This window comes from Schistocerca serialis, chromosome 11 (assembly GCF_023864345.2).
Source record: "Schistocerca serialis cubense isolate TAMUIC-IGC-003099 chromosome 11, iqSchSeri2.2, whole genome shotgun sequence".
NCBI classification, from domain to species: domain Eukaryota; kingdom Metazoa; phylum Arthropoda; class Insecta; order Orthoptera; family Acrididae; genus Schistocerca; species Schistocerca serialis.
The window spans coordinates 66,108,842-66,134,579 of NC_064648.1; the positions used below are offsets into that span (position 1 = coordinate 66,108,842).

Below are 25,738 nucleotides of genomic sequence, written 5' to 3' on the forward strand. Positions count from 1 at the left end.
GTAACTAAGATTCAGAGGTTCAAACGTACTGGAGTTGCACATCATATCCTGTCTGAGGCGTAAACGTATTTTTGACTGACATGGTGAACAAATGGCAAAGCTGCTGGGGTCTTTGCAAGGTCACTGAGGGCACCAAACCATGTTTTTAGTCGTTATTTTTTCACCGATAAAACTTTATGACGTGATGTGTCTGTTTAATATCCACTTCACCTCTATACAGGCTGTCTTCACCTGGAAAGTATTCGATGGTGCTACCTGGCGACGTACAATAATTATTTTGTCACACGAAATTCTTTATACTTGCAAATAAAGCAAACACTGCATTTTTTGGTATACTGTAGGAGTAGCCTAAAAATGTTGTACATTGTTATGTAAAGTATTGTAAAGCGAACTTGCATTGGATGGGAGACGATTTTGAGTTAACCTTATATTCTGCGTACTTATTTGTTGTTTATATATATGTCAAAGCTTGTAAATGTATCGAAGTACAAACTATCAAAACTTTACTTTCAGTTTTTAGAGAATACGTTTTATACTGTATAAATGGCACACACTGGTGTAGCAGGGAAAGAAATTGAACAAGTGGGAAAATGCTCTTGTCGGAGCACAAACAGAGTTGAAATCGGTCAATACCTGGGTGTAGCACTTTGTGTAGAGATATGAAATGGAATACTTACACAGACTAAATCGTAAGTAAAACACGCCACAAACTTCGGTTTATGGGTTGAATATTTGGGAGATGCAATGAGTCGACAAAAGAGATAGCTGACAAATCATTTGTGCGATCCGTTTCAAAATATTGCTGAATTAGTTTGACCCGTTCGAAGTAGGACTAACAGCGGATGCTGAAAGTTTGCAGAGAAGGGTTATAAAGTGGTCAGCAGTTAGTTTGATCCGTGGGAGTGTGTCACAGCGATGCTGAAGAAATTTAACAGGCAGATAAAGACGGAAACTATCCTGAGGAAGCCTAACAACAAAATTTCCAGAACTGGCTTTAAATGACAACTATAGGAATATGCTACAACACTTTACGATTGCTCTTGTAGTGATGTTGAGGATAAGATCAAATTAATTACAGTGTGTACAGAGGCATTTAAACAGACATTCTCTCCGCACTTCATTCGTGAATGGAACGGTAAGAAGGCCTAACAATTGGTACAGATGGAAGTATGTTTTGGCACGCAATTCATAGTAGGTTGCAGAGTATGGATGTAGACGTAGACGTTAAGCGGTGACCAGTCATTCTTCAGCAGCAAATGCTTGTCTCATGATACTTCCCTGTTTCACGGTCAGTACAGGCACCAAACATAACAATGTAATGAACTGTCGTTGCCCATCCTCAGATGATAACGAATATCTTCACGATTCCTGTTTGTTAGTCATATAACTAAACTGTTGTCGGTAAGTAATCATTTCTTCCACATATTTCTTTTTCCTGATAATAAGCATATAACAATTCTACCAGTACAGTGGCAAATTGCTTCTTTTTTGATAGAATAGGAGGTATGCCCCACCATTGCTCGAAAGAAACCGAGAGCATACTGACAAAATTGAGAGCCACGTCGGACCCTCTGGTTGCCGTGTCTGGATCACTCTTCTGTAGAGGCCTCTCAAATAGATAATGAACTCTATACCTTTTTTGTCAAGCTAGCTGACGTGGCAGTGAGCCAGTAGACTGTTTCCAGAGGGCAGTTGATATCCCGGTGTTATGGTAAGGGGTATGTGTGCGAGTTTTTGTTGCCTGTTGACGTCTATCTCGAAGGTGTTGCATTCCAAGGTTGGCTACCCTACTGTATATTGTCAATTGTTACGAAGCCCAATAATCCAATTCCAAGAGTGCAAGATGAGCTAGCGGGTGGTTTGAACTGTCATTGGACTTAATGGTTTTTGTTCAAAATGTAGAAGTACATGGAATGTCATTGTCTTTTTCCAATGAGAAAGCCATGATGGCAATATGCAGTATTCATTTCAATATTAACTTTCATAGTACATGCATGACTCTCGAAAAACGTCTTTTCACATTTATAGTATAGACCATATATAAATATGTGAATCGTAGAATATATTAATTACTTAGAGGCTTGTCTTATTTCATTCGGAATTAAATCACTTCAATATAATTCCACGTGTTTTGAGAAACCTTAACTAATGAGAACATTTTAACTGAAATCCCTATTTATGACTAAAAAAAAAAATGTGTCTGAGCACACGAGACTCCGATTAGCTCTTTATTTATTATCAACATCTTAATAGTTGCATATCGAAAGCCCATAACCTTCACATTTTATGAGGTTAGTGCAGTGCCGATGTTGATTATGTTTACGAACCATGTCTTTTCACCATTTATATAATAGTGTTCTACAATTTTCTACCGATAAGGCCTAATTTTTGTCCGTAGCAAACAGTTTTTTTTTTCTTCGCTTGATTTGTTCTTACGTAACATTTCCGGCAGTTTTATGTTGGAAAGGGTATAGAAAATGAGAGAACTGTTGCTCTCGAATTGTGAATTAACGAATGCTACAAATTTGGCAGACGGTGATCGTGAACTGGAGCTCTCGAGCCATCAAACGCCACTCATCAGAAATGAACGTGAACAGCAAAGTTTCGCAGAGAAGATCAAACGGATTACAGAACAAAAGAAACCGTCATATTCGTTTGAAATATCGCCAGCGAAATCCGAAAAGGATTTCCAACACTTAGTGAAGAGGTATTTTCAATAGTTTGTTCCTAGCAGTAATTACTTCTTAGACAAGTTTTCCTTGCAATGTGGGTAACTTCATACAGCAGACAAAATTAAATGCCTGTTACTTAGATAATGATACCACAGGGATCATTTAAACGTCAATTTTTTGAGTAGTTTTATGCCATCATAATTTTATGCATAATTATCTTAGGCCTTTACAGCCCTTCAGAGTGTGTGCATGAATGTAAGTTGCATGATAGTGTTGTTTTCCAGGAAAAGCAAATGCAAATAATTTTTAATTTGCGGCTAAAAAATGTCACATAACATTATTGATAGTTATACAAGATTTCTGTGTTTTTACCCTTTTGTTGTAAATCAACATAGCGTCAGTAGTGACAAAATACATGACATGAAAATACGGTAGTATATGCAGTGTCATAAAAATGAACAACTTGAACTTTCGTGAAACTGAATAAATAGTCATTGCCTGTATATAAATACCATGTTTTTAGAGAGCCATATGAGGACAGTTTTCCCTCATAATTGAATGTAGTAACTGGACAAATCCTCTTGAGTGAAGTTTACAGGTAAAGGACCAAACCCTTCCATATTGGAGACAGCCAGGAGAATAATTGAAAAGTCTTATAATAGATCAACTCCATATAGTTACCGCGACATTATGCAATTCCAAATGAATAAATATGACTTACAGGTATCAGAATCAAACAATGGAAAATCCAGGCTGGAATGATGACAGTATTATGTGAAGGATAAATTGGTACTCACCATACAGAGGAGAGTTGAGTCACAGACAGGCATGACACCATAGGTAGAGATCATTTGGTAGACCCTGGCTGGGGCTTTAAGCTGTTGAGCATGCGGAAGTACACTGAACTGAGATGGCACCTACAGATATGGCTGCTTTGCACTTAGAAATCTCCCATTATGTTGACCTGAATACTTTCACTCAGTATTTTCCTATGGCATGGCCTTTTGGGAAATACAACTAAGGTGGAAAAAGTATTCTAGAGAAGTGTGCAGTGAGAATGTTATGTTAAGTCAATAACAAAACACATTGCAGAAGTCTCTTCAGTGCTGTGGAATTCTTACGCTTAGTTGCCAGTTTGGTCATTCCACCAGAAGTGAAAACAAACTCACCAAAAAATTAAAATCGTTGAGCATTGTAGGTGAGTGCATGGCAGTAGAGTTCAAAGTTGCATACATGGTATAAAATGTAGTCCCTGCATGGGAAAACAGTAATTGTTTTGTAAATGTGGATCCAAAAATGGAAGGAAACTTTTGAAAAACAGTTTGAGAAGGCAAGTTTCCTAAGATATGTTGTGGTTAATTTTTTTCTTTTTTTAGTATATCTAATTGTATATAAAATTTAATTGTTGTGGTATAATGCACACATACCTGTTAATACAATCAAAAAATGTTAGTTTTATTGTCCTATTCCATCACCGGAAAACATAAAAGTTTATCTTATTAAGAAATACCATAATAAGCATATATTCAGTACAAGGATGTGTTATAAGTAAGAAATACCAAGATAAATAATGTCACATGCAAATAATTAGTAATTTAAAAATTTAATGTGTAATTTCATTTTTTATAGCTTGTCCCATTCCAGCACAGCTAGTTTGAAGACACTCAGAAAAACATTAATTATTCTCTGCTTTTAATTGACTTCAAGTTACTATTTTAATAAACTTAAAAACAGTGCTATGCTGTAAGTTTCAATGGAATTTTTCTTTCATGATGTCGCTTAAGAACTGCCATGTATACTAGATCTTTAACTCCAGAGGAAAGCCAACTCTTGACGTAAATTTGTATCAGGGGCTAGCACATATGGCCACAAAGCACTGGAACTTCAAGATGGTGGAAAAAAAAAAAACTACCTGTATGAGGGAGTAAAGAAAGATGTTGATAACATCAATTAAATCAAATGGTCAGAGCTATCAAAACAGAATTTTGAAGCAACCCAGCAGAAGGAAATCGACAAATTTTTACTGAAGTTAGGTGGGACAGATAAAAATGATAAATTGGGTGCTAATGTTATCCTGGGTGTCTTGCTTGCAGTATGCAAACAGGAGCAGCTAAGGAGGTTGTTCCCCTGTACAGACACACTGCAGACCTAGCCAGCTTTCTTCTTCTCAGCACATTTGCTCTTTTGTCCCACATGGTTGCTCCTTGAATCTGTTAATATCTTTGTTTCCACTGCCATTAGCTTTCGTTTTTCTTTTTTGTTTCTGCCCTGATTTCTGCTGCATGTGTTGTAAAAGGATGTATCGTTGTTTCATATACAGGGTTATTATAATTAAAGTTAAACTTTCAAAACGCTGTAGAAATAACACCGCTGGTTAGAATGATGTCAAATTGCAACAGAATATTATCGGAGAAGGAGGAAAACGTATGGCAGAAAAAAAATAGTGTGAAAATTGATCAATAGATGGTGCTACATGCATCAGAATACATAAATGAAAACACCTGTCACGACCCACGAAGTTGGTATAAATACACCGGGTACACGGGTTTTCCTCATTTCGCGTCCATGGCGTTCGTCGTGATTGTCTCAATGCAGGATCGTGCTCCGCTTGTAAAGCAGCTTTGTAAAGCAGCTGTATTACAAGAAAGACTGTGCACCGTCGGTCTGCAGAAGTTCCGGATACTAAAGGGTTTGAAAAAAGGTGTTGGTCCGCTGACTGTCGTGGGTCTGGAGAAAATGATTTTGGAAATTCGAAAAGACTGGTTCTTTTGGTGTGCATTCTGGTAGAGGGAAGCAATGAATTGACTCGATGTCAGTGGAAGCAGTGGCCACAGCAGTTAGAGACGAGTGGTAGTGTGCAAACGTGTAGTGCGCGGAGAATTGCCCGAACACTGAGCACAGTGTGTAAAATCCTACGAAACATCCTTCTTTGCTATCCATTCAAAATTACCCATTTGCACGAGTTGCTTCGTGTTGACCTGCCAGCAAGAGAAACCTTTGCTTTGGAATTTCTTGCTCGTATAGAAGTGGACAGTGAGTGGCCGTGGAAGATTTTGTGGACATACGAAGCCCGCTTCCATCTGACAGGATATGTCAATACACAGAACTGTCAAAACGGGCAACAGAAAATAGCCAGTAGTACTTCATCCTGAAAAGGTCACTGTGTGGTGTGGGTTTACGGCATCGTGTATCGTAGGGCCATATTTTTTCGAAGACAGGTGCTTCTGGTCCTGTTACCTGTACCATCATTGGTAAGTGCTACGAGTGTCTTTTGCGCAAGCACGTTGCTCCAGCTCTCCAACAGCGTAGATGTGTGGATGCGATCATTTTTATGAAAGATGGCGGACAACTCCACACATTGAGAATACAGTTAAGCAGCTGCTGAAGCTCCATTTTGGAAGTGCTAGAACTATCAACTGCCATTTCCCTACCGTCTGGCTGTCCCAATCACCTGATCTTAATCCGTGTGATCTCTGGCTGTAGGGCTATCTGAAAGATGTTGTGTTCAGCGTTCTGATAGCAAACTTAGCTGCATTGAAGGCACAAGGAAATTAATAATCTGATTTGATTTTGATTGATGCTTTTTATGCGGTTTTTGGCGTCATGACAATTAAAAGCCAGTGAGACAGATGCTTTTTATGTGTTTTTTTCCACAGGACAATTAAAAACCGATGTGATTGATGCTTTTTATGCGGTTTTTGGCACCGGGACGATTAAAAACCGATGTGAGTGATTCTTTTTGTGTGGTTTTTGCCTCAGGACAACTAAAAATGGATTTTTTCCATCCAATGTGATATGACCTTGCCATGGTGTGTGGGCTTATGTAACTAACAGTATCACACCTTTACACCCATGCACACTCAGTAGTACAGTTTATTTAACATCAGATGTACACCTTAGGCATTGTTGTATGATTCATTTGTCATCTGTATTCGACCACTGTTAAATTATGATGATTACAGCCCCATCTATTTCTACATTTTGTAACTATTTATTTTTCTACTGCTGTATGTTTTCCTGCTTCTCCGATAACATTCCGTTGCAATTTGATGTCATTCTGACCAGTAGTATTTATTCTATAGTGGTTTGAAAGTTTAATTGTACTTTAATTGTAATCACCCTGTATTTTTATTTTCCCCTCAGTTGCTATAAATTTGTTTCTCCATACAGTATTTTGCCGGCATCTGGCAACCATTACTACTTTTGTCACTTGATTTTTCACTTCCATGGTTAAGTCTCTACAGCTGGTGATAACTGTCCCTAGATAATTAAAGCTCATCACTTGTTCAATTTACACACCGGCTACTTTTAGTTTGCATTGTACAAGTGCTTTTAATATTATCATACTCTGATTTTTTTAGAAGCGATTTCAATGTTACATTACTTCCCTATTTTATTAGATTAGATTAGAGTCAGTTTTCGTTCCATAGACCCAAAAATGAAATTATTCTCATGGGTGTGGAACAAGTCAGAAAATGTAAAATAAAAAAATGTAAAACATTTGAGTATAATACTCATTACCCTTATCATTTGTCAGAAGGTTGTCAAAATAGGTGAATACATTGTAGTAACATGGAACTGGTAATATTTAAAGAATTAATACACTGTCAAAATGAAATGTAGTTCTGCACTTTTAATAAATTTATCACACACAAAATACCTAATCTTTAAATGTTGTGACCAAGTGCTGTCAAAACTGGAATGTAACAGATGTTTTTACCGAAGCTGGTCTAACAGTGCCTGTTAAGAGAGTCATCTACAGAGTAGGAGGAGTTGCCTACCAAAAAGTCTTTAAGGCTCTGTTTAGACCAAGTTTTTAATGGTTACTGGCAATTTATTGAAAATCAGTGTTCCTAAATATTGGACCCCGTTTTGGACCAAGGTAAGTGATTTTATGTCTTTGTGTAGATTGTTCTTGTTCCTGGTATTGATACTGTCTATTGAGTTATTGGTTGGAAATAGATATATATTGCTTGCTATAAATTTCATTGAGGAATAAATACACTGAGATGCAGTGGTTAGAATACAAAGTTCCTTGAACAGGTTTCTACATGATGTTCTTGAATTTACTCCATAAATGAGTCTTATGACATGGTTTTGCACACTAAAAACTTTTGCTTGGTTTGTTGAGTTACCCCAAAAATATGGTCCTATATGACCACACAAAATGAAAGTAAGCAAAGTATGCAAGTTTTTTCATATTTATATCTCCTATCTCTGACATCATTCTCACTGCAAATACTGACTCATTTAGGTGCTCCAGCAATTCTGTGGTATGCCCTTCCCAACTGAATGTATTATCGAGTTGTAATTCCGTAAATATAACACTGTCAACCTCTTCTATCTTCATGTCTTCATATGCTATACACATGCTAGAAGGAAATCGCGTACAGGTTCTGAACGGCATATAGTGGGTCGTTTCAAAGTTTAATGACACTGAATTAGCTTTAAACCATTTATGAATATCAGTGAAAATTTGATTAGCAGCCATTTCGAAATCTGTACTCGACTTGCTATTGCAATGTTCGTGTCATCTGCAAACAAAACAGACATAGCATCTAGCAAAGTAACTGACTAGAGGTCATTAATGTACATAAGAAAAAGCAATGGACCCAAGATGGAACCTTGAGGAACACCACAAGTAATTACACTCCTGGAAATTGAGATAAGAACACCGTGAATTCATTGTCCCAGGAAGGGGAAACTTTATTGACACATTCCTGGGGTCAGATACATCACATGATCACACTGACAGAACCACAGGCACATAGACACAGGCAACAGAGCATGCACAATGTCGGCACTAGTACAGTGTATATCCACATTTCGCAGCAATGCAGGCTGCTATTCTCCCATGGAGACGATCGTAGAGATGCTGGATGTAGTCCTGTGGAACGGCTTGCCATGCCATTTCCACCTGGCGCCTCAGTTGGACCAGCGTTCGTGCTGGACGTGCAGACCGCGTGAGACGATGCTTCATCCAGTCCCAAACATGCTCAATGGGGGACAGATCCGGAGATCTTGCTGGCCAGGGTAGTTGACTTACACCTTCTAGAGCACGTTGGGTGGCACGGGATACATGCGGACGTGCATTGTCCTGTTGGAACAGCAAGTTCCCTTGCCGGTCTAGGAATGGTAGAACGATGGGTTCGATGACGGTTTGGATGTACCGTGCACTATTCAGTGTCCCCTCGATGATCACCAGTGGTGTACGGCCAGTGTAGGAGATCGCTCCCCACACCATGATGCCGGGTGTTGGCCCTGTGTGCCTCGGTCGTATGCAGTCCTGATTGTGGCGCTCACCTGCACGGCGCCAAACACGCATACGACCATCATTGGCACCAAGGCAGAAGCGACTCTCATCGCTGAAGACGACACGTCTCCATTCGTCCCTCCATTCACGCCTGTCGCGACACCACTGGAGGCGGGCTGCACGATGTTGGGGCATGAGCGGAAGACGGCCTAACGGTGTGCGGGACCGTAGCCCAGCTTCATGGAGACGGTTGCGAATGGTCTTCGCCGGTACCCCAGGAGCAACAGTGTCCCTAATTTGCTGGGAAGTGGCGGTGCGGTCCCCTACGGCACTGCGTAGGATCCTACGGTCTTGGCGTGCATCCATGCGTCGCTGCGGTCCGGTCCCAGGTCGACGGGCATGTGCACCTTCCGCCAACCACTGGCGACAACATCGATGTACTGTGGAGACCTCACGCCCCACGTGTTGAGCAATTCGGCGGTACGTCCACCCGGCCTCCTGCATGCCCACTATACGCCCTCGCTCAAAGTCCGTCAACTGCACATACGGTTCACGTCCACGCTGTCGCGGCATGCTACCAGTGTTAAAGACTGCTATGGAGCTCCGTATGCCACGGCAAACTGGCTGACACTGACGGCGGCGGTGCACAAATGCTGCGCAGCTAGCGCCATTCGACGGCCAACACCGCGGTTCCTGGTGTGTCCGCTGTGCCGTGCGTGTGATCATTGCTTGTACAGCCCTCTCGCAGTGTCTGGAGCAAGTATGGTGGGTCTGACACACCGGTGTCAATGTGTTCTTTTTTCCATTTCCAGGAGTGTATTTCCCAGTCAGATGAAGACTGATTGCTTACTGCATAGGTATTTTGCAAGACACGCTTTGTTTACAGTTAGATAACACCATAATATTCTAATTTTCTTAAGAGAATGCTGTGATTCACACAAAGGCTTTTGACAGATCACAGAAAATGACAGTAGCCTCTACTTTGCTATCCAATGAATTAAGTACATCCTCACTGTACATGTAAATAGTTGTCTCTATATTAGAACCGTTAAGAAACCCATACTGTGACTTAGACAAATATCATTTGCAGTCAGATGCTTGAGACACTTGAACACAAACTTTTCAAATATTTTTGAAAAAGCTGGCAAAAGTGTAACTGGTCGATAGTTTGAAGGTATTTCTTTGTACCCCTTCTTGTAAAGAGGCTTAACTTCAACATATTTTAGTCAGTCTGGAAATGATCCTTTGATAAGAGATTGATTACACAAGTAACTTAAGATAGAACTTAACTCGCAGGAGCGCTCTTTGATTAACTTTGCTGATACATTATCATAACCAAAAAAAAATGTTCAAATGTGTGTGAAACCCTATGGGACTTAACTGCTAAGGTCATCAGTCCCTAAGCTTACACATTACTTAACCTAAATTATCCTAAGGACAAACACACACACCAGTGCCCGAGGGAGGACTCGAACCTCCGCCAGGACCAGCCGCACAGTCCATATCATAACCATTAGAATACTTTGATTTTAAGGATTTTATGATGGACGTTACTTCTTTGGGAGTGAGAACCTGATAACCCTAAGCTCTCAGAAACAGAAAAAAGTACTTGTTTAGGAGATTTGCAACACTATATGCACTTGTTACCAATGCCTAATTTATTTTTAGAGGTATCTTTTTCCTCTTCCTTTTTTGGCCCACCTGTCTCTGTGCTCACTATATTCCAGATAGTTTTTATTTTGTTGCCTGATGTAATTATCTTTTTCTCATAATAAAGCTGCTTAGATTTCTGGATTACTTGCTGCAATATTTTGCAGTATTTTTTGTGATGCATTACAGTGCTAACATCAGAGCTGTTTGTTGATAGTAGATACAGTCTCTTTTTTGTACCACATGATATCTTTATATTCCTTGTGTAAAGCATGATTTATTTTTAAACTTCTGTTTCATTTGAATTACCTTTTGCAGAAAACAGTTTTCAAAAGAGGAAGTAACTTTGTTAGTGAATTGGAAGTACTATAAACATCTATCCAGTTCATGTGTTTGAACAATCTCCTAAAATTCTCAATTTTTGACTGATTTATTATCCTCCTGCACTAAGATTTAATAGAACTTTTTTCATCACCACTTTCAACATTTAACACGAGATGGTGTATGTCATGATCAGAGAGCTCATTTACGTTTGGTTTTGTGATATGACTTTATTCCCTAGATTTGGCTACAAAGATATTATCAATAGCAGTCTCAGAGCATTTAGATACCCTAGTTGCAAAGTTCACAGTAGGAATCCAATTGAATGACAGTATTATTGATTAAATAATTGTTCACTGACAGAGATTTTCAATAAAGCCACATTAAAATCACTAGCAACCACTATTTCTTTGCTTTTTGCTGTGAGATGGAACAACAGAGCTTCCAGATTTTTTAATGACGAGGTTAAAGTTTGCTGAAGATGCCCTGTATATACATACTACTGTAAAGGACTTGCTATGAAATACTACTGCTGTCGTACATATTCTTGCATCAAAACAGTGTCTGACAAATGTGGCAACTCCTCTTTTTTCCCATATTTTCACTGCAGAAGTAAGAAGCGACCTTGAATCCTGTAACATTTAACATATCTATTAAATTGGTGAAGTAATGTTTGTATATTATCTCCATTATTTGCTATCAGTACAGGATCATCAATGTGACATATATTATTTAACACTTTATTTCCATTTTATAGCCCAGTATCTTCCTTACGTCATCAAAGGTGTGGTCCGTTATTAAATTGAACTGGAGTAATGAGTCATCTTGCCTAATCCCTTTATGTAGTATAATTTCATCTGTGATTCCTTCGTGTGCTTTAATTCTTGTTTTATTACATATATATATATCTTCCCTGATTTTTCACTAAATTCATGGCTTTTGACAAGTCAACAAAGCACAGGTAGGCTGGGTTATTAAACTCTTTGATATTCTCCACAGTCTGCCTTAAAGTGAAAATAGTATCTGTTGTCATCCTGTTTTTCCCGAATCCCTGCTGTTTTACTATTTCTATATGATGCTGCATTCTGTCGAACTACTGATGTTAACAGTTTTAAGGTGGTATTGAGCAATGTAATTCTCTGGTAATTATGGAATACTTGGTTATCTCATTTCCATTCTGTTGGTATCCTGCCTTCCCTTGTGATGCTATTAAAAAGGATGAAGTTGTTGATGTAATTCCTGTCCCCTGTATTTAATTAAATAATTGTATGGGCTGCCTGGCCATGGAGATTTTCTATTTTTAAGTCTTTTTCCTGCAGTGCATATTTCCTTATTTAGTTGTCATCTTCCGTGCTTTGTTGACTAGTTCCAATTTCCACCTTTGCTACGTCCTTATACTGTAATTTAAAATAATTTTCCCACTGAATTTTGCTTAGATTGTGCATCTGAATGTGTTCATTAATATCCCCTTTTTGCCTTTGGAGCATCAGCCATACTTAAGTTTGTGATCCGTGTAGGTCTCATTCCAAAGCTTTCCTATATCACTTCCAATAATCCTGCGCGTTTCCAGTGTCATTAAGGGTAGGAGCCTTGCCGACTACAAGTTAGCTGTGCGAGAATTTATGATCTTACCGACAGGTGCGAGAAGTTTTACAGAGACCTTGAAAATTGGTAATGAAGTGTATGACAACCTGAAGAGTGTCATCAAGATCCGTTTTGGTCTTGGTGCTATAGCTGCAGAAGATGAAGGAGATTTTGCATCTAATGTTCTGAACACCAAGGCTGTCCTTACTCTTGTTGCAGGAGCAAGCTATACTCGTCTTTGGAGACTGGAGTGGATGTTGTAGCATCAGAATTTTAACCCTAACTCTGATAAAAGCGTAGGAAAACTTGGATCATTATATTGAACTTATCAAGGAATACCGAATGCTATCTACTGAGGACCCATTTGATCAAGATCACTTTTAAGCACGGACCCATTTCACATCACAAGTGAAGTTCGGAGATGATCTGACAGTTACTAACACCTCCACATCTTCTGTTGGCACGGAACATCATCTCTCGTCTGCCACGTGTGGAATGTTTACTGCGGAATTGTCGGCCGTCCACGGGTTCTCTGTTTTATTGAAGATTCTTCCCTTACCCGAGTTTTTTATGTATGGACTCGACGAGGGGGCTTTTATGTATGGACTCGATGAGTGGGCTTCAGGCTATCGCTCACCATTTTTTCTGCCACCCCGCGGTCTGTGCCATCCACAGCCTTATTGCTCATCTTGGTGATGCTGCTTGTTTGGTCGACTTCCTTTAGGTTTCTGGCCACTTAGGTATACCAGGCAATGAACTTTCTGGGAGGAATGATCACCTACCCCCCGTTCCCCATGACCCCTCCAGGGCAGTTTTACAGCTTTACATCAAATCCCTTTTTGCTCAATTGTGGGCCTCCTCTCGGGAGCCCCCCCCCCCCACTCCCACATCTAATAAAATTTGCATCATCGAAGAGACTCCTGCCGTGTGGCGTTCTTTCCTCTGCATCTCCTGGCAGTAATCTACCATCCTTTGCCGTCTTTGTATTGGCCGTAGTAGGTTGACCCGTGGTTTTTTACTCTGCAGTGAGCTGCGCCCCCCCCCCCCCCCCTCCCCACTGCCTTTTTGTACTTGTGGGGGCTCTACTCACAGTGATCCACATTTTGCTGGATTGTCCCTGCCTTTTGGCCCTTCACACTAAATATGTCCCTCCACCTTCCTCTTGTGGTTATGTCGGTTCTCGGTTTTCTTCACGAAAGTTGTTCATACTCTCTGGTATAAGTCTTCGAATCTTCCTCTGGAATTAGTCCCTCAGTTAGCATAGGCGTTGGTTTGGAGGCCTCGACCTTGCATCCTCACCGGCCACATTCTCCCTGCCTTTTCTATACATTTTTGTCTGGTCTGTTCTGCTGTTTTATTTCTCCTTTTCTCGTGTCTTCTTCCCCGGTGTTGTCCCATTTCTATCGTGATAATGGATTGGAATGGTGTGTGGGTGTCGGGACAGGTAGGTGGCAGTGCCGTTGCCCCACAGCACGTAGTGCTTCTGGGGCACCCCTGCTCTCTCTGTTTCCACCCACCTCCCTCTTGTTCTTTCCTCTTCCTGCTGCCCTGACATCCCTTTTCCCTCTTTGTTTGCATGTTGACTGGATTGTGCTGTTTGTGTTGTACATCCCTTGCTTCCTGCCGTCCTAGATCGTGGGACTGATGACCCCACTGTTTGGTCCCTTCCCCCAAACCGACCGACCGACCAACAATTGCTAACCCCAAATGTGTTGACCAGAAATGAAGGCTCGCAACAGTCTGTTACTGAAACTAAACCAGTTTTGTGTTATAACAAAAAGCATACGAGCACGCCTGGTGGAGACCGACGGTTTGGCGCACAGCGCTGCCTCTTAGATCTGGGGAGACAAAAGTCATATTTGTAACTGATCTTGTTGTGGATCTCTGAACAGGACAGATTAAAACAGATACTCCATGCCCTTCAGAGTGATTGGCCAAATAGAATCACTTTCTGTAGACTGAAGAACAACTTGGATCTGCTGCAAAGAATGCGGGCAAGAATTTTCACAATCCTTTCTAAATGTTTCATTGTGTCTGTTGGAGCAATTTGATGCCTGGAATTTAAGGAAATGTACTGCCCCATTAATCAAATCACTAAAATGGCAGATGTTAGCGATAATTGTATTGGAAACTGTTCACTGAACAAGGTATGTTTAGAGTGAGAATTATCATACCTGTTGGGGAATGTAAAATATTTCTGTTGTGATATTTCCAAACTCACATATTTGAATGCTTTGTTGCACTGTGGTCTTCATTCCTGAACAACTAAGTTTATGTTGTAAAGTCAGTGAAGTAATAAACTGTCAGGATTTTCACCTATTAATGCGTATGAGGAATTGATAAACATTTATTATTTGTTGTGGCAATATTTATAGCATCCAATATTCCTTTATACACTCTCTTCTGACAATAAAAATAGAACATTTTAAATTTTTTATGTCTTAAGTAATGACTGATATTTATTAAGTTACGAGTTTTCTTCACATTTCTTCAATTCACAGTTGGCCTAGTGTGCTTAAAGTGATTACATTATATATAATATTATCCTAATACATCAAGGTATTAAGTTCATGGGAAAGGCAGAGTTGATGGGGTTGGTTGTGAGCTTTAATTTTATTTATTTATTTGTCCTTAGACCATTCAGAACAACAGTATTGGACATGTCAGAAATATACATAAATAAAACAAACAAAGTAGGGTAGGATTAGGCGAGGATAGGGCACAGTGTCGGCTGTGGACTAATAAATGAAACCGTACCAGCATTAACATTAGCAACTAGGGGATACCGTGGAAAACCCAAGTCAGGATGGCCAGACGGGTAATAGACCCCACACCTCCTGAATGTGAGTGTAGTGCACTAAGACTGGCGTAGCCACCTCATTAGGTACACGATTGGAAGTGAAATCACAAATACAAAGGCAACATTGTCATGTTCTTGATAGTTAGAGAAGAATAACCTATTTTTTCCTTTTGCTGAAAATCAATGCAACTCAAACAAATGGTATGGCATGTGATTTTTGATGGAAAGTATCAGGTTACAAATGCAGTTTCCTTTATGAGACTGCCAAAAACAGAGAGAAAAGCAACTGTAGTGATGTGTTGTCTCAGGGATCAAGATGGACAGCATGTCTTGATGCATCTATTCATGATATTCATGCAATATCTGACACATTGTACACATCTCCTTATACAATTATTTAGAAACAACATTATGTCATCAAAAATGCTTTTGAATTTAACTGTGTTCGAGGGAAAACAGCAACAATGATTCCTGAGCACATGCTAAGTAATGAAGTCAGTAGTCAAACAAGTGATGAAAAGAAAAATATTCATGTGGGTTCCTTCATTGTTGACAAATTTTGGACATAAAAGTTCATTAACCTTTTACCTTCTAACAGTTGTCAAAAATGCACAAGAAGTGACCTCTTGAGGAAAAGCAGTGTAGACAATTGGAATAACTGGACTTAATGATACCAGATGTCAGCTTCATTCCATAATGATGTAGCATGTGGTGCCATGCGTGCACAAACGGGAACTGAGTTGGAAGGCAACTGACGGGTTGCGAGTTGGTGAAGCCAACAAATGCGAATATGAAATCTTCAGTACGGCATATACTTATCTGTAACATAGCCTGACATCTACCTCAGGTTGAAAGGCTATTTCGGTTGCGAGTTAGCAAACCTGTGTCAGACACTTCAATTATTTTAACAAATTTACCTTGAAAGTGATATACTTAAAATTCTCAGTATGCCTGAGATTGATCATCAACAAAGATTTTTCATTCCCTGTTTTTGACATCAATGACATTTCATAAGCTGGCATATTTTTGTTAAAGTGTAAAATTTGTTTATTTGTTCATGTTTGTTTTCAAAAGAAAACATGCTAAAATGAAATTTTTCTACCAGTCCCATTAGTTCATTTGAAAGAATAGTTTTATTATTAAAATAACAGATGGAAATTTAAAAAAATCAGATTGAACTGTTCACAGTCCCTTTCATGCATGAACAGTTTCAGAATCCAGTTGGGTATAATTTGTATGCTATGTAACAACAGATGTATTTTATATCCTGTCTGAGTCCCATTCTGTCACACATCTATTTTCACTTGTTTACTCAATACTAAAGGACATTTCTATAATTTCATTACACTAAAATTACATTTAAGCCCATAAAATTTTGTGGTCATGGAAAGTATTCCTGTTTCAGTGCAAATTTAATTTTGGAATATGAAACATGTTAATTGTCATGCTACCCTGTCACATGGAATGGCCCAATACATTTACTTCCTAATGTTAATTATGGTTAATAATGAATGAATTTAGAGTGAACTGCAAAACTCAAAACACAAGACTAGAAGGTCCGCAGCTCGTGGTCTACTGGCTAGCGTCGCTGCCTCTGGATCACTGGGCTGCGCAGTTTGAGGCGCCACGTCACGGATTGTGCAGCCACTCCCACCGGATGTTCAAGTCCTCCCTCGGGCACGAGTGTGTGTGTTGTCCTTAGCGTAAGTTAGATTAAGTTAGTTAATGCAGTGTGTAAGTCTAGGAACCGATGGCCTCAGCAGTTTGGTCCCTTAAGAATTCACACACACACACACACACACACACACACACACACACACACACACACACACACACACACACACACACAGATCTGGATCACGGGGTTCGAGGTTGGATTCCCGGCCGGGTTGGGGATTTTCTCTGCCTGGGGACTGGTTGTTTGTGTTGTCCTCATCACTTCATCACAATCATTCGTGACAGTGGCTAGGTTGGATTAATTAAAGAATTGGACTGTCTAAAATTTGGGACTTGGCACATGTGCTGATGACCACACAGTTAAGCGCCTCACAAACCAAACATCATCATCATCATCATCATCATCATCATCATCATCGTCGTCGCCGTCATCAAACAAAACTAAAGGTGAAAATATTTCCGTACAGGTTATGCATTCCTGTCTTGGATTCAGAATGAAATATTATATTCTGGTGCAAATATCTATGACAGATTGGCAGCTGAAAGATGATGGGAAATGGAAAATCACCAAGTATTCAAAACTAAAGTAAGATAGTGCTTTAGTGGCCACTCCTCCTATCATTCCGTAGAATATTCAGACTGGGAATGTAAAGCATATGTTAATATTAAAAATAAGCTTTTAATTTTTCCAGTATGCAGATGCCTGGTAGTGGTCTCTGCAATCTATAAAATTACACAAATTCTCAGTATGAAGTAGTAGATAAAACAGCAGCTGAGTAGTACAGAATCTCATTAAAAGTACCTGGACACCTACTAGTGGACGTTACTGTGAGGTGCGTCCACCCTTCGCTTTTATGTTGGCTCGACACTGCCGGGGATATTTTCACCGAGGTGTCTGAATGTCTGTGCAAGAATGGCTGTCCATTCTTCCTCTCGAGCTGAAACCAGAGAAGGTAGTGGTGTCGGACAGTGAGGTCCGGAGTGAAGTCGACGTTGTAACTCGTCCCAGAGGTCTTCCATTTAGTTCGTGCTGCCAGCCTGGGAAGGTCAGTCCATTTCAGGAATGTGATTGTCTACAAATCATCGCTCACAGATGCCGCTTTATGATTTGGTGCACTTTGTGCCGATACAAACGACCGAAATATCTGAACTGTTCCTCTGCTGTACACAGTATGAGATGATGTAAACTGGGTTCGTATCTTTCCACGTTTACGTGTTTTATGTGTGGATCGACCATTGTACCCCATTCTTTGTAGCTCCGTACGTGCTGTCATTATCGTACCACACTGCTCGTAGCTCTTTGAAACTCACCAGTGAATCCTACTGATTTGACGTAACTTTGTACAACCACCCTCCACAATGTTCGGCAGCCCCCATTGACGGTACGTGATGCCTACCCAGACGTGCCAACTCTCCTGATTTAAGCGGGAGACTCCTGATTTTTCCTTCTTCCTCCCGATCTCCCAACCGTGAAGACCGATCTCCTGATTTTCAGAGCAGTTTCAATACTTTCCTTACTATTTGAAAATCCTGTGCCTTTGATATATTGGTGGATGACAAGGTACAGCTGCTACTCGTCTATATTATCTCGGTAGATCGGTGCGGTGGCTGTCGGGAGTGGCAGTAGGCGTAGCTCGTGCTTCGTATCTACGAGGAAGTGAGGAACTTATCGTTGGCAGCGTTCAGAGATGAATGAATATCTTTCAACTAGTGCCAATTTCCTTCGCTTCTGGTAGCACTGGCACAATCGTAAAGTTATCGTGGACGAGGAGTAGTCGATAGTTGTTCCGAGCGAAGTGATTAGCATTGTTGTGTCTACAAGGCAGTGTTGCCAACTTAGGGGATTTTCCCCTAAATTTAGGGGGAATTGAGCTGCCTAGGGGGAAGTTAGAGAGATAATGTTTCAGGGGGGAAAAATATTTAGGGTTACTACCCTCCCCTCCCCACCCCTCCGCTCGACAATTTCATTCTCAACTCCCTTTTACCGCCCCCCCCCCCCCCCTCCTGCTCGCTTACCCGACGGTGTGACAAATTATTTAGGGGAATTTGAAGTGCAATATAGGGGGAAACGGTGCACCAGGGTTGGCCCCATTGCTACAATGCTACAAGACCATTGTCTAGAACGTAGGACCATTGTGTTCTCGGATCTGCTGCACAATTTGTGTACTCTGTAGTAGTTGCTGGCTGCGTATCGTGGAGGTGTCGATTATTTTTCATGCAGAATGGCAAAGAAATACGATGCAGTGTATAAGGAAGAGTTTCCACGTTTAAGGGGAGTTGGAATGCCGGAAAATGGAAAAAATTCACATTTTCAGTTTTTAACCTTATAACTTAATTTGAAATTTTCTGCTTAAAATGGTGCAAAATTTGTTAAGAAATTCCAATTGGAAGTATTTTTATTTAATTTTTCAAAATTACATGTGCGCCCAGCAAAGTTACCCATCTTGTGATTTGTACACATTTAAATCTTCGCATTTCCGAAAACATTACATATAGAAGGCTGTGGATTTCACTCTTCAGTTGTAGAATCTTTGATCCTTCCATAGGTACCATTGTTTTTACGACTAGCTGTGTTTATTGTTCAGTTTTTGATCTGTGAGTGTTTGTTTTGAGCCTCGAGTTTAGTTTGTCGCTCATTTGGAGTTTGTTATCTGTCTTGTTTTGACTTTCAGTGGTGAGTGCGTAGTTTCTACGATGCCTAGGAGTGCATCATTATTTAAAAAGCGAAAGTTTCGCGGTAATAGATTTACAAATAACGTTTGTTCAAGTGATTCTGCTTCAGCACCTGTTGATGCTGGTGAAAGTTCTGACGTTTGTACAGCTGAGATGTGTGAAGGAGACACGCCCACCAGTGCATCAAAAAAGAAGTTATCAAACTGTGCAAGTGAAATTACAGATGAAGCTTCTAATGAACAATATGTTTTAGTCGACTTTCCTGTTTTTACTGAGTTTATGAAGAAATGTTTGTGTTGTAATCTTTGTGGAGGTTCTTTTGATATGAACATAACAAAATCTATAGGACTTTCCTGCAAAATTGCTATAGTTTGTGCCAGTTGTGAAAATGAGACCTGTTTTTGGAGCTCTAAAACATGCAGTAGCAATTTGTTTGAGAGTAATATCAGGCTAATGTATGCAATGAGAGCAATTGGTAAAGGACATACTGCTGCTCAAACATTTTGTGCCATAATGAATCTTCCACCTCCACCTGCTAAAATTGACAATTACACTGAAGTGATAGGAGATGCTGTTCAGTCTGTAGCAGATTTATCAATGAAAGCTGCTGCCAGTGAAGCAAAATATATAAATGAAGGAAACCCAGATATCCCTGTTGCTTTTGATGGAACCTGGCAGAAAAGGGGTCACACATCCAAAAATGCTGTTGCTACTGTTACTAGTGTGGACAGCGGTAAAGTTTTGGACTATGAAGTGCTCACTAAACATTGTTACCATTGTGCATCTGGTAAGATAGAAGCAGCTCACATATGTAGCAAGAATTATGAAGGTACGAGTGGAGGCATGGAGGCTGCCGCTGCTGTGAAAATGTTTAGCAGATCAGAAAAAGAACGGGGAGTATTTTACACAAAATTCCTTGGAGATGGGGACTCCAAGGCATACAAAAGTGTTACAGAATCCATGCCATATGTCAATAAGACAATAACTAAACTAGAATGTGTCGGTCATGTTCAGAAACGAATGGGCACTCGTCTAAGGAAACTGAAACAGAATCTGAAGGACAAAATTTTGTCAGATGGTAAAACCATTAGAGGTCGCCTGTCAGATAAAATTATAAATGAATTACAACAATACTATGGTATGGCAATAAGAAATAATGCAAATAATTTGCAGGAAATGAGACAAGCTGTATGGGCCACATATTTACATCGATCATCAACTGATGATAATCCTCAACATTTTGCTTGTCCAGATGGTCCTCAGTCATGGTGCAATTATAGAAAATCTCAAGCTACTGGGGATCCTTATCACCATAAAAATTATATTCCATTGGCTGTTATGGAAGTAATTAAACCAATATATAGAGACTTGGGGCATCCTGATCTTCTGCGAAAATGTCTTCATGGTTGTACCCAGAATCAAAACGAGTCGTTCAACAACCTCATTTGGACTCGTGTACCTAAGAATGTATTTGTTGGGATAAAAACATTGAAATGGGGAGTCAGTGATGCTGTTATTTCATTCAATGATGGTCATATGGGTAGGCTAAAGGTCATGGCAAGGCTCGGCATTGCTCCTGGTATCAACACCATCAGAGGTCTTCAGCTTCTGGACAGCGTGCGAGTAAGGAAGGCTCAGTATGCAGCTGAATTTAATACAAAAAAAGCAAGGGCAGCAAGGAGAAGAAAGCTTCTAGGTGAAGAAGAAGAACTAGAAGATGACCCTGATTACTCTGCTGGACACTTTTGATAATAGAATAAAAGGTATTTGTGAATTTTCATAATAAATTACTTTAATCGCATTTTCTGGCATTTGACATTTTTAGTGTTACATGTACCTTTATCTCATAAACCACTCAACCAACAACATTCAAATTTTCAGAAATGCTGCAAAACAGTTCAAAGAGGCCACTGAACTAGAATCATGACAAGAACTGGCTTATTCTCTGAACTAGGGAAGTTTATGTTATACTTTTTCCAATAAAAAATGGCTTAATGGTAAAAAATTCATAAATACTATACCAACAAAAAGAAAACATTGGTTCTAGTTCAGTGGGCTCACAATATATGCTGAAAACCTCTGCCAGAATTTCAAAGTTCTGAAGATAATAGTTCCAAAGAAAAAGGTACACAAAGTTAGCAAATTTAACATTGGCGAGATAGGGCATTCCAACTCCCCTTAAGTGAATCGAGGAAGGGACAAACTTACGCATTTTGTAGTGTATGTAGATGTGACTTTTCAGTGGCTCGTGGCGGGAAATGCGACATTCTTAAACATGTGCAAACTAAAAAACACAAGGAGAGTGTCCACTGTGTAGAACGGAACCAGAAACTTAACTTCTCGTGTAAACCACAAAATTTAGATTCTGTGACAAATGCCGAGTCTTTATTTACCTCATTTATTGTAGAGCATAACTCGACTATAAACTGTGCCGACACGCTGGTCCTCTGTTTCGCAAAATGTTTCCCGATTCTGAAATTGCGAAACGATATGGGTGCGCCAGGTACAGGTATTGAATTATTGGAACTTTGTCAGGGATGTGTTGTAATTCACAATAGTACAGTGCTAAAATTCTCCTGATTTTTCACTTTTGAAAGTTGCCATGTCTGCCTACCTGGTGTTGGTTCAGCTGTGTTTGTCCCTTCACATTTCCACTTCACAAATGCTCCACTGACAGTTGACGTGGACAGCTTTAGAGGGGTTGCAATGTCCCTGATAGGTATGTCAGGTGACATCCAACAAGTATTCCACATTCAAAGCCACTGAGCTCTTCTGCCCCAAATGTTCTGCTGTCAGTGCTTCTGTACCCTCAACACAGTACTCTGCACTTCCTCTTGTACTGGCAGGTTCAGCTCTTATGTCATCTAGTGGTCAATTCCACTTTGCATAGTGGTGTCTGGAAACTTTTAATGGTACAGTGTACGTCATTCACTTCTGGTCTGTCCAGCATTTCAGTAGCAATGGAACTGCAGACAGTAGAGCACCGTCCGTTCGCACACTGCACATTTGCCCTAAATGGTGAGTCTTGCGTGAAGAATATTTTGTCGCCATTCTGGTCATTCGGCTCGTGAGTCCCGATACGATCCTACTATCGGTTACGACTTTCGGAAGCTGCCGGATTCTGACGAAAGATCGAGGACACCTGAAAACATTGTCTTGACCCGTACGTCGACGTGCGCACTGCCACGAGCCTGTCACAAAAAAATGTTATGTCGGGATTTAAAATTCTGACTGTGTAAAATGCTGGTCGTCGGGCAGACAAAAGTTAGGGATTTTCAACAAGGAGAAGACGTCGTCGTGTGGGTGCGAGTGATCTTTGAAGATTACTCAAATGCAGTAGTGTTTTGCCAATGAACCCCTACCCCCCAATCCTTTAAAGAATCGTACTCCCTCAAATAAAACATTGTATCACCTGAACTGTGTCGTGCAGTGATATAAATTTTCAGGTACATTCAACGAAATATGTGGATACTCTCTGCAAAATATTTTCCAAATAGTTAGTAGTAAAGCAGTTATAAATTAAGTTGTCATGCTTGATGCTGAACTTTATTGCACGGACAGTGAAAGTGTAGTAAGCGATAAACTTTTTCCCTCCTTTCGTTATTTTGTTGTTGGGTGGGGGGAACAGGATGTCAGCAAGAAAAGTTTTGAAATTATGTGTGCAAGTTTGTTGAAACTATTAAGTGCTCGCATTCTAAAATACTGGACGAATATAGTCTGCGTACTCTGCACACGACAAGTTCTGCTGCCTCGAGACATACACACACTTTCCAAGCTTAATGCTTGTCTTATTGGATTAAGACTTTAATGTAAGTTTGAACCTCTTAATGGAGAGATTATGTCAGCATTGTAAATTTGATCAATAATTGCACGAAATATGACGAATCAAATTTTTGTTTCCTCTGAAAGCCATTAGATATGCAACCTGAAACTGGCATCCTTGCACTATTTTAGTGGTTTATTAATATATCATATTTTAGAGACTATAGGATGCACTTTTCCATCAAAAAATTGCCTCCAAAATTGAGGTGCATCTTTTACTTTAATGAGTTGCGGGGTTCCCATCTTGCTAACACTGTCTCCCTCCCACCCTGCCATCACAAACCCAGAACACTGTCTAGCCTGTGATGCACCATTACAGTGACAGGCGTAATACAATTAACTGTCTAAGTAAAATATATGGCTAATACAGTGCAACCAACTTTAAAATAGTCACGTTTACACGTAATGTTGTATGAGGAATATATGTAGAGTGTTAAAAAAATACTCATCTCGCAAAGTTGGAACATAGTCAGAGGTTGATGAGAGGTCCAGGATGTAATTCGAAATGCAGAATGAATCACCATTTTTTTGTATTGTGTAGTTATATATTGACTCATCACTTAATAGAACATCAAAATTTCACATAAACTGCTGATGACTGAAATATTTCCATTTCAAACAAATCTGCCACACATTATCGAAATTAACTGATGACTCTTTACCAACTTATGAACAACAACTGTAACTGACTGACTTGGCATCACACCGGCTCATATACAGACAAATAACAATTAGTGAATTCACATACACCATAGTATTATGTAACACTTTTATAAAATTATTGGTGAATCCTGCACTGCTTTGCAGTTGCTAAACATGCATGGGAATTGGATATACACGCTGAACTCCTTCCTCCCATCTCTGTCCATCCCCCCCACCCCCCCTCCCCCAGTGACCATTTCCATCCCTCACCTCTTCACCTCTCCGTTCTCTTAGTCTTGTCTCCTACCTCAAGCATTATTTATTGTTATTGCTAATGAGAACTCTTCATCGGTCATTGAAGTAGCTTAAAATGATTGGGTAAATTGGATGGTATCATTGATATATGGTCTATAAGAGAGACTTCTCCAGCTACTGAATCTGTGAGGACAGTAGCTTCGATGACACTATTTCACACAGGTTTAATCTGCCAATGGGTAGAATTACAAAGTTTTGGACGATTCAGATTCTGTAGTAGTATTCTAATAATAAGCCAATATGAAACTTCCTGGCAGATTAAAACTGTGTGCTGGACCGAGACTCGAACTCGGGACCTTTGCCTTTCGCGGGCAAGTGCTCATTCTGGAAACATCGCCCAGGCTGTGGCTAAGCCATGTCTCCGCAATATCCTTTCTTTCAGGACTGCTAGTTGTGCAAGGTTTGCAGGAGAGCTTCTGTTAAGTTTGGAAGGTAGGAGCCGAGATACTGGCGGAATTAAAGCTGTGAGGACGGGGCGTGAGTCGTGCTTTGGTAGCTCAGTTGGTAGAGCACTTGCCCGCGAAAGGCAAAGGTCCCGAGTTCGAGTCTCGGTCCGGCACACAGTTTCAATCTGCCAGTAAGTTTCATATCAGCTCACAGTCCGCTGCAGAGTGAAAATCTCATTCTATAAACCAATATGTCGTAAATGCACCGTTTCTGTTTCCTGTAAAACTGACAGCAATGAAGAAAACAAAACGGCACATTGTTGTGTATATAATTTTTGTTTGAAATTATATATAAAGAGAAAGAATATATGTGTGAGAAACAATTTGTTCAATACTTCACATGCCTTGCTATCGAGCTCGACACTTGATTGTGAGAAAGAAAATGAAACCACATATTTTTATGGCACGGCATTTTCTTTCTTGCAGTTAGTTTTAACAGAAAACCTATAGATTGTCTTTTTAAAAAATGTATAGCCCACATCCATCGAAATGTTCATTAGGGTATCGTGTAATAATATGAAGTTAACTGGTTGAGAACTTTTTGATACTTTCGGTAACAGCGTTAAATAATGACTTGTCTTTAAGCAGTAGTATAGATAATGAGAAAATGAATGTTTACAATATCTGATGTGTAACAAACATATTCTACATAAAAAAGTAAAACATCTGAAACTGAGATTCCTGTTAGATAGAAAACTCTTGTGCTTATGTAGATTACCTATTTGAGTTGCTTACAGTTTCCAGTGCTCAAATGGTGAAGTTTACTTGTACTAAGAAGTGTCTTTAAAAATCATGTTAAAAGTTGTCATTTTTCTAAATGTACACATTTTTATTGATTTATTTCAACATTTTAAAATAGTTTGCACTTTCCACATATCTTATA

The 25,738-nt window shown here is 39.8% G+C and overlaps 1 protein-coding gene across 1 annotated transcript in view; it reads left to right on the forward strand.

The window, feature by feature from the left end:
• Positions 1–25,738, forward strand: part of LOC126426448 (methylenetetrahydrofolate reductase) — a 108,248-nt gene that overhangs the window by 7,753 nt on the left and 74,757 nt on the right. Inside the window, exons 2-3 of the mRNA XM_050088363.1 lie at positions 1,717–1,777; positions 2,533–2,707. Coding sequence (XP_049944320.1) covers positions 1,717–1,777; positions 2,533–2,707 — 236 coding nt within the window. The remainder of the gene's footprint in view (positions 1–1,716; positions 1,778–2,532; positions 2,708–25,738) is intronic.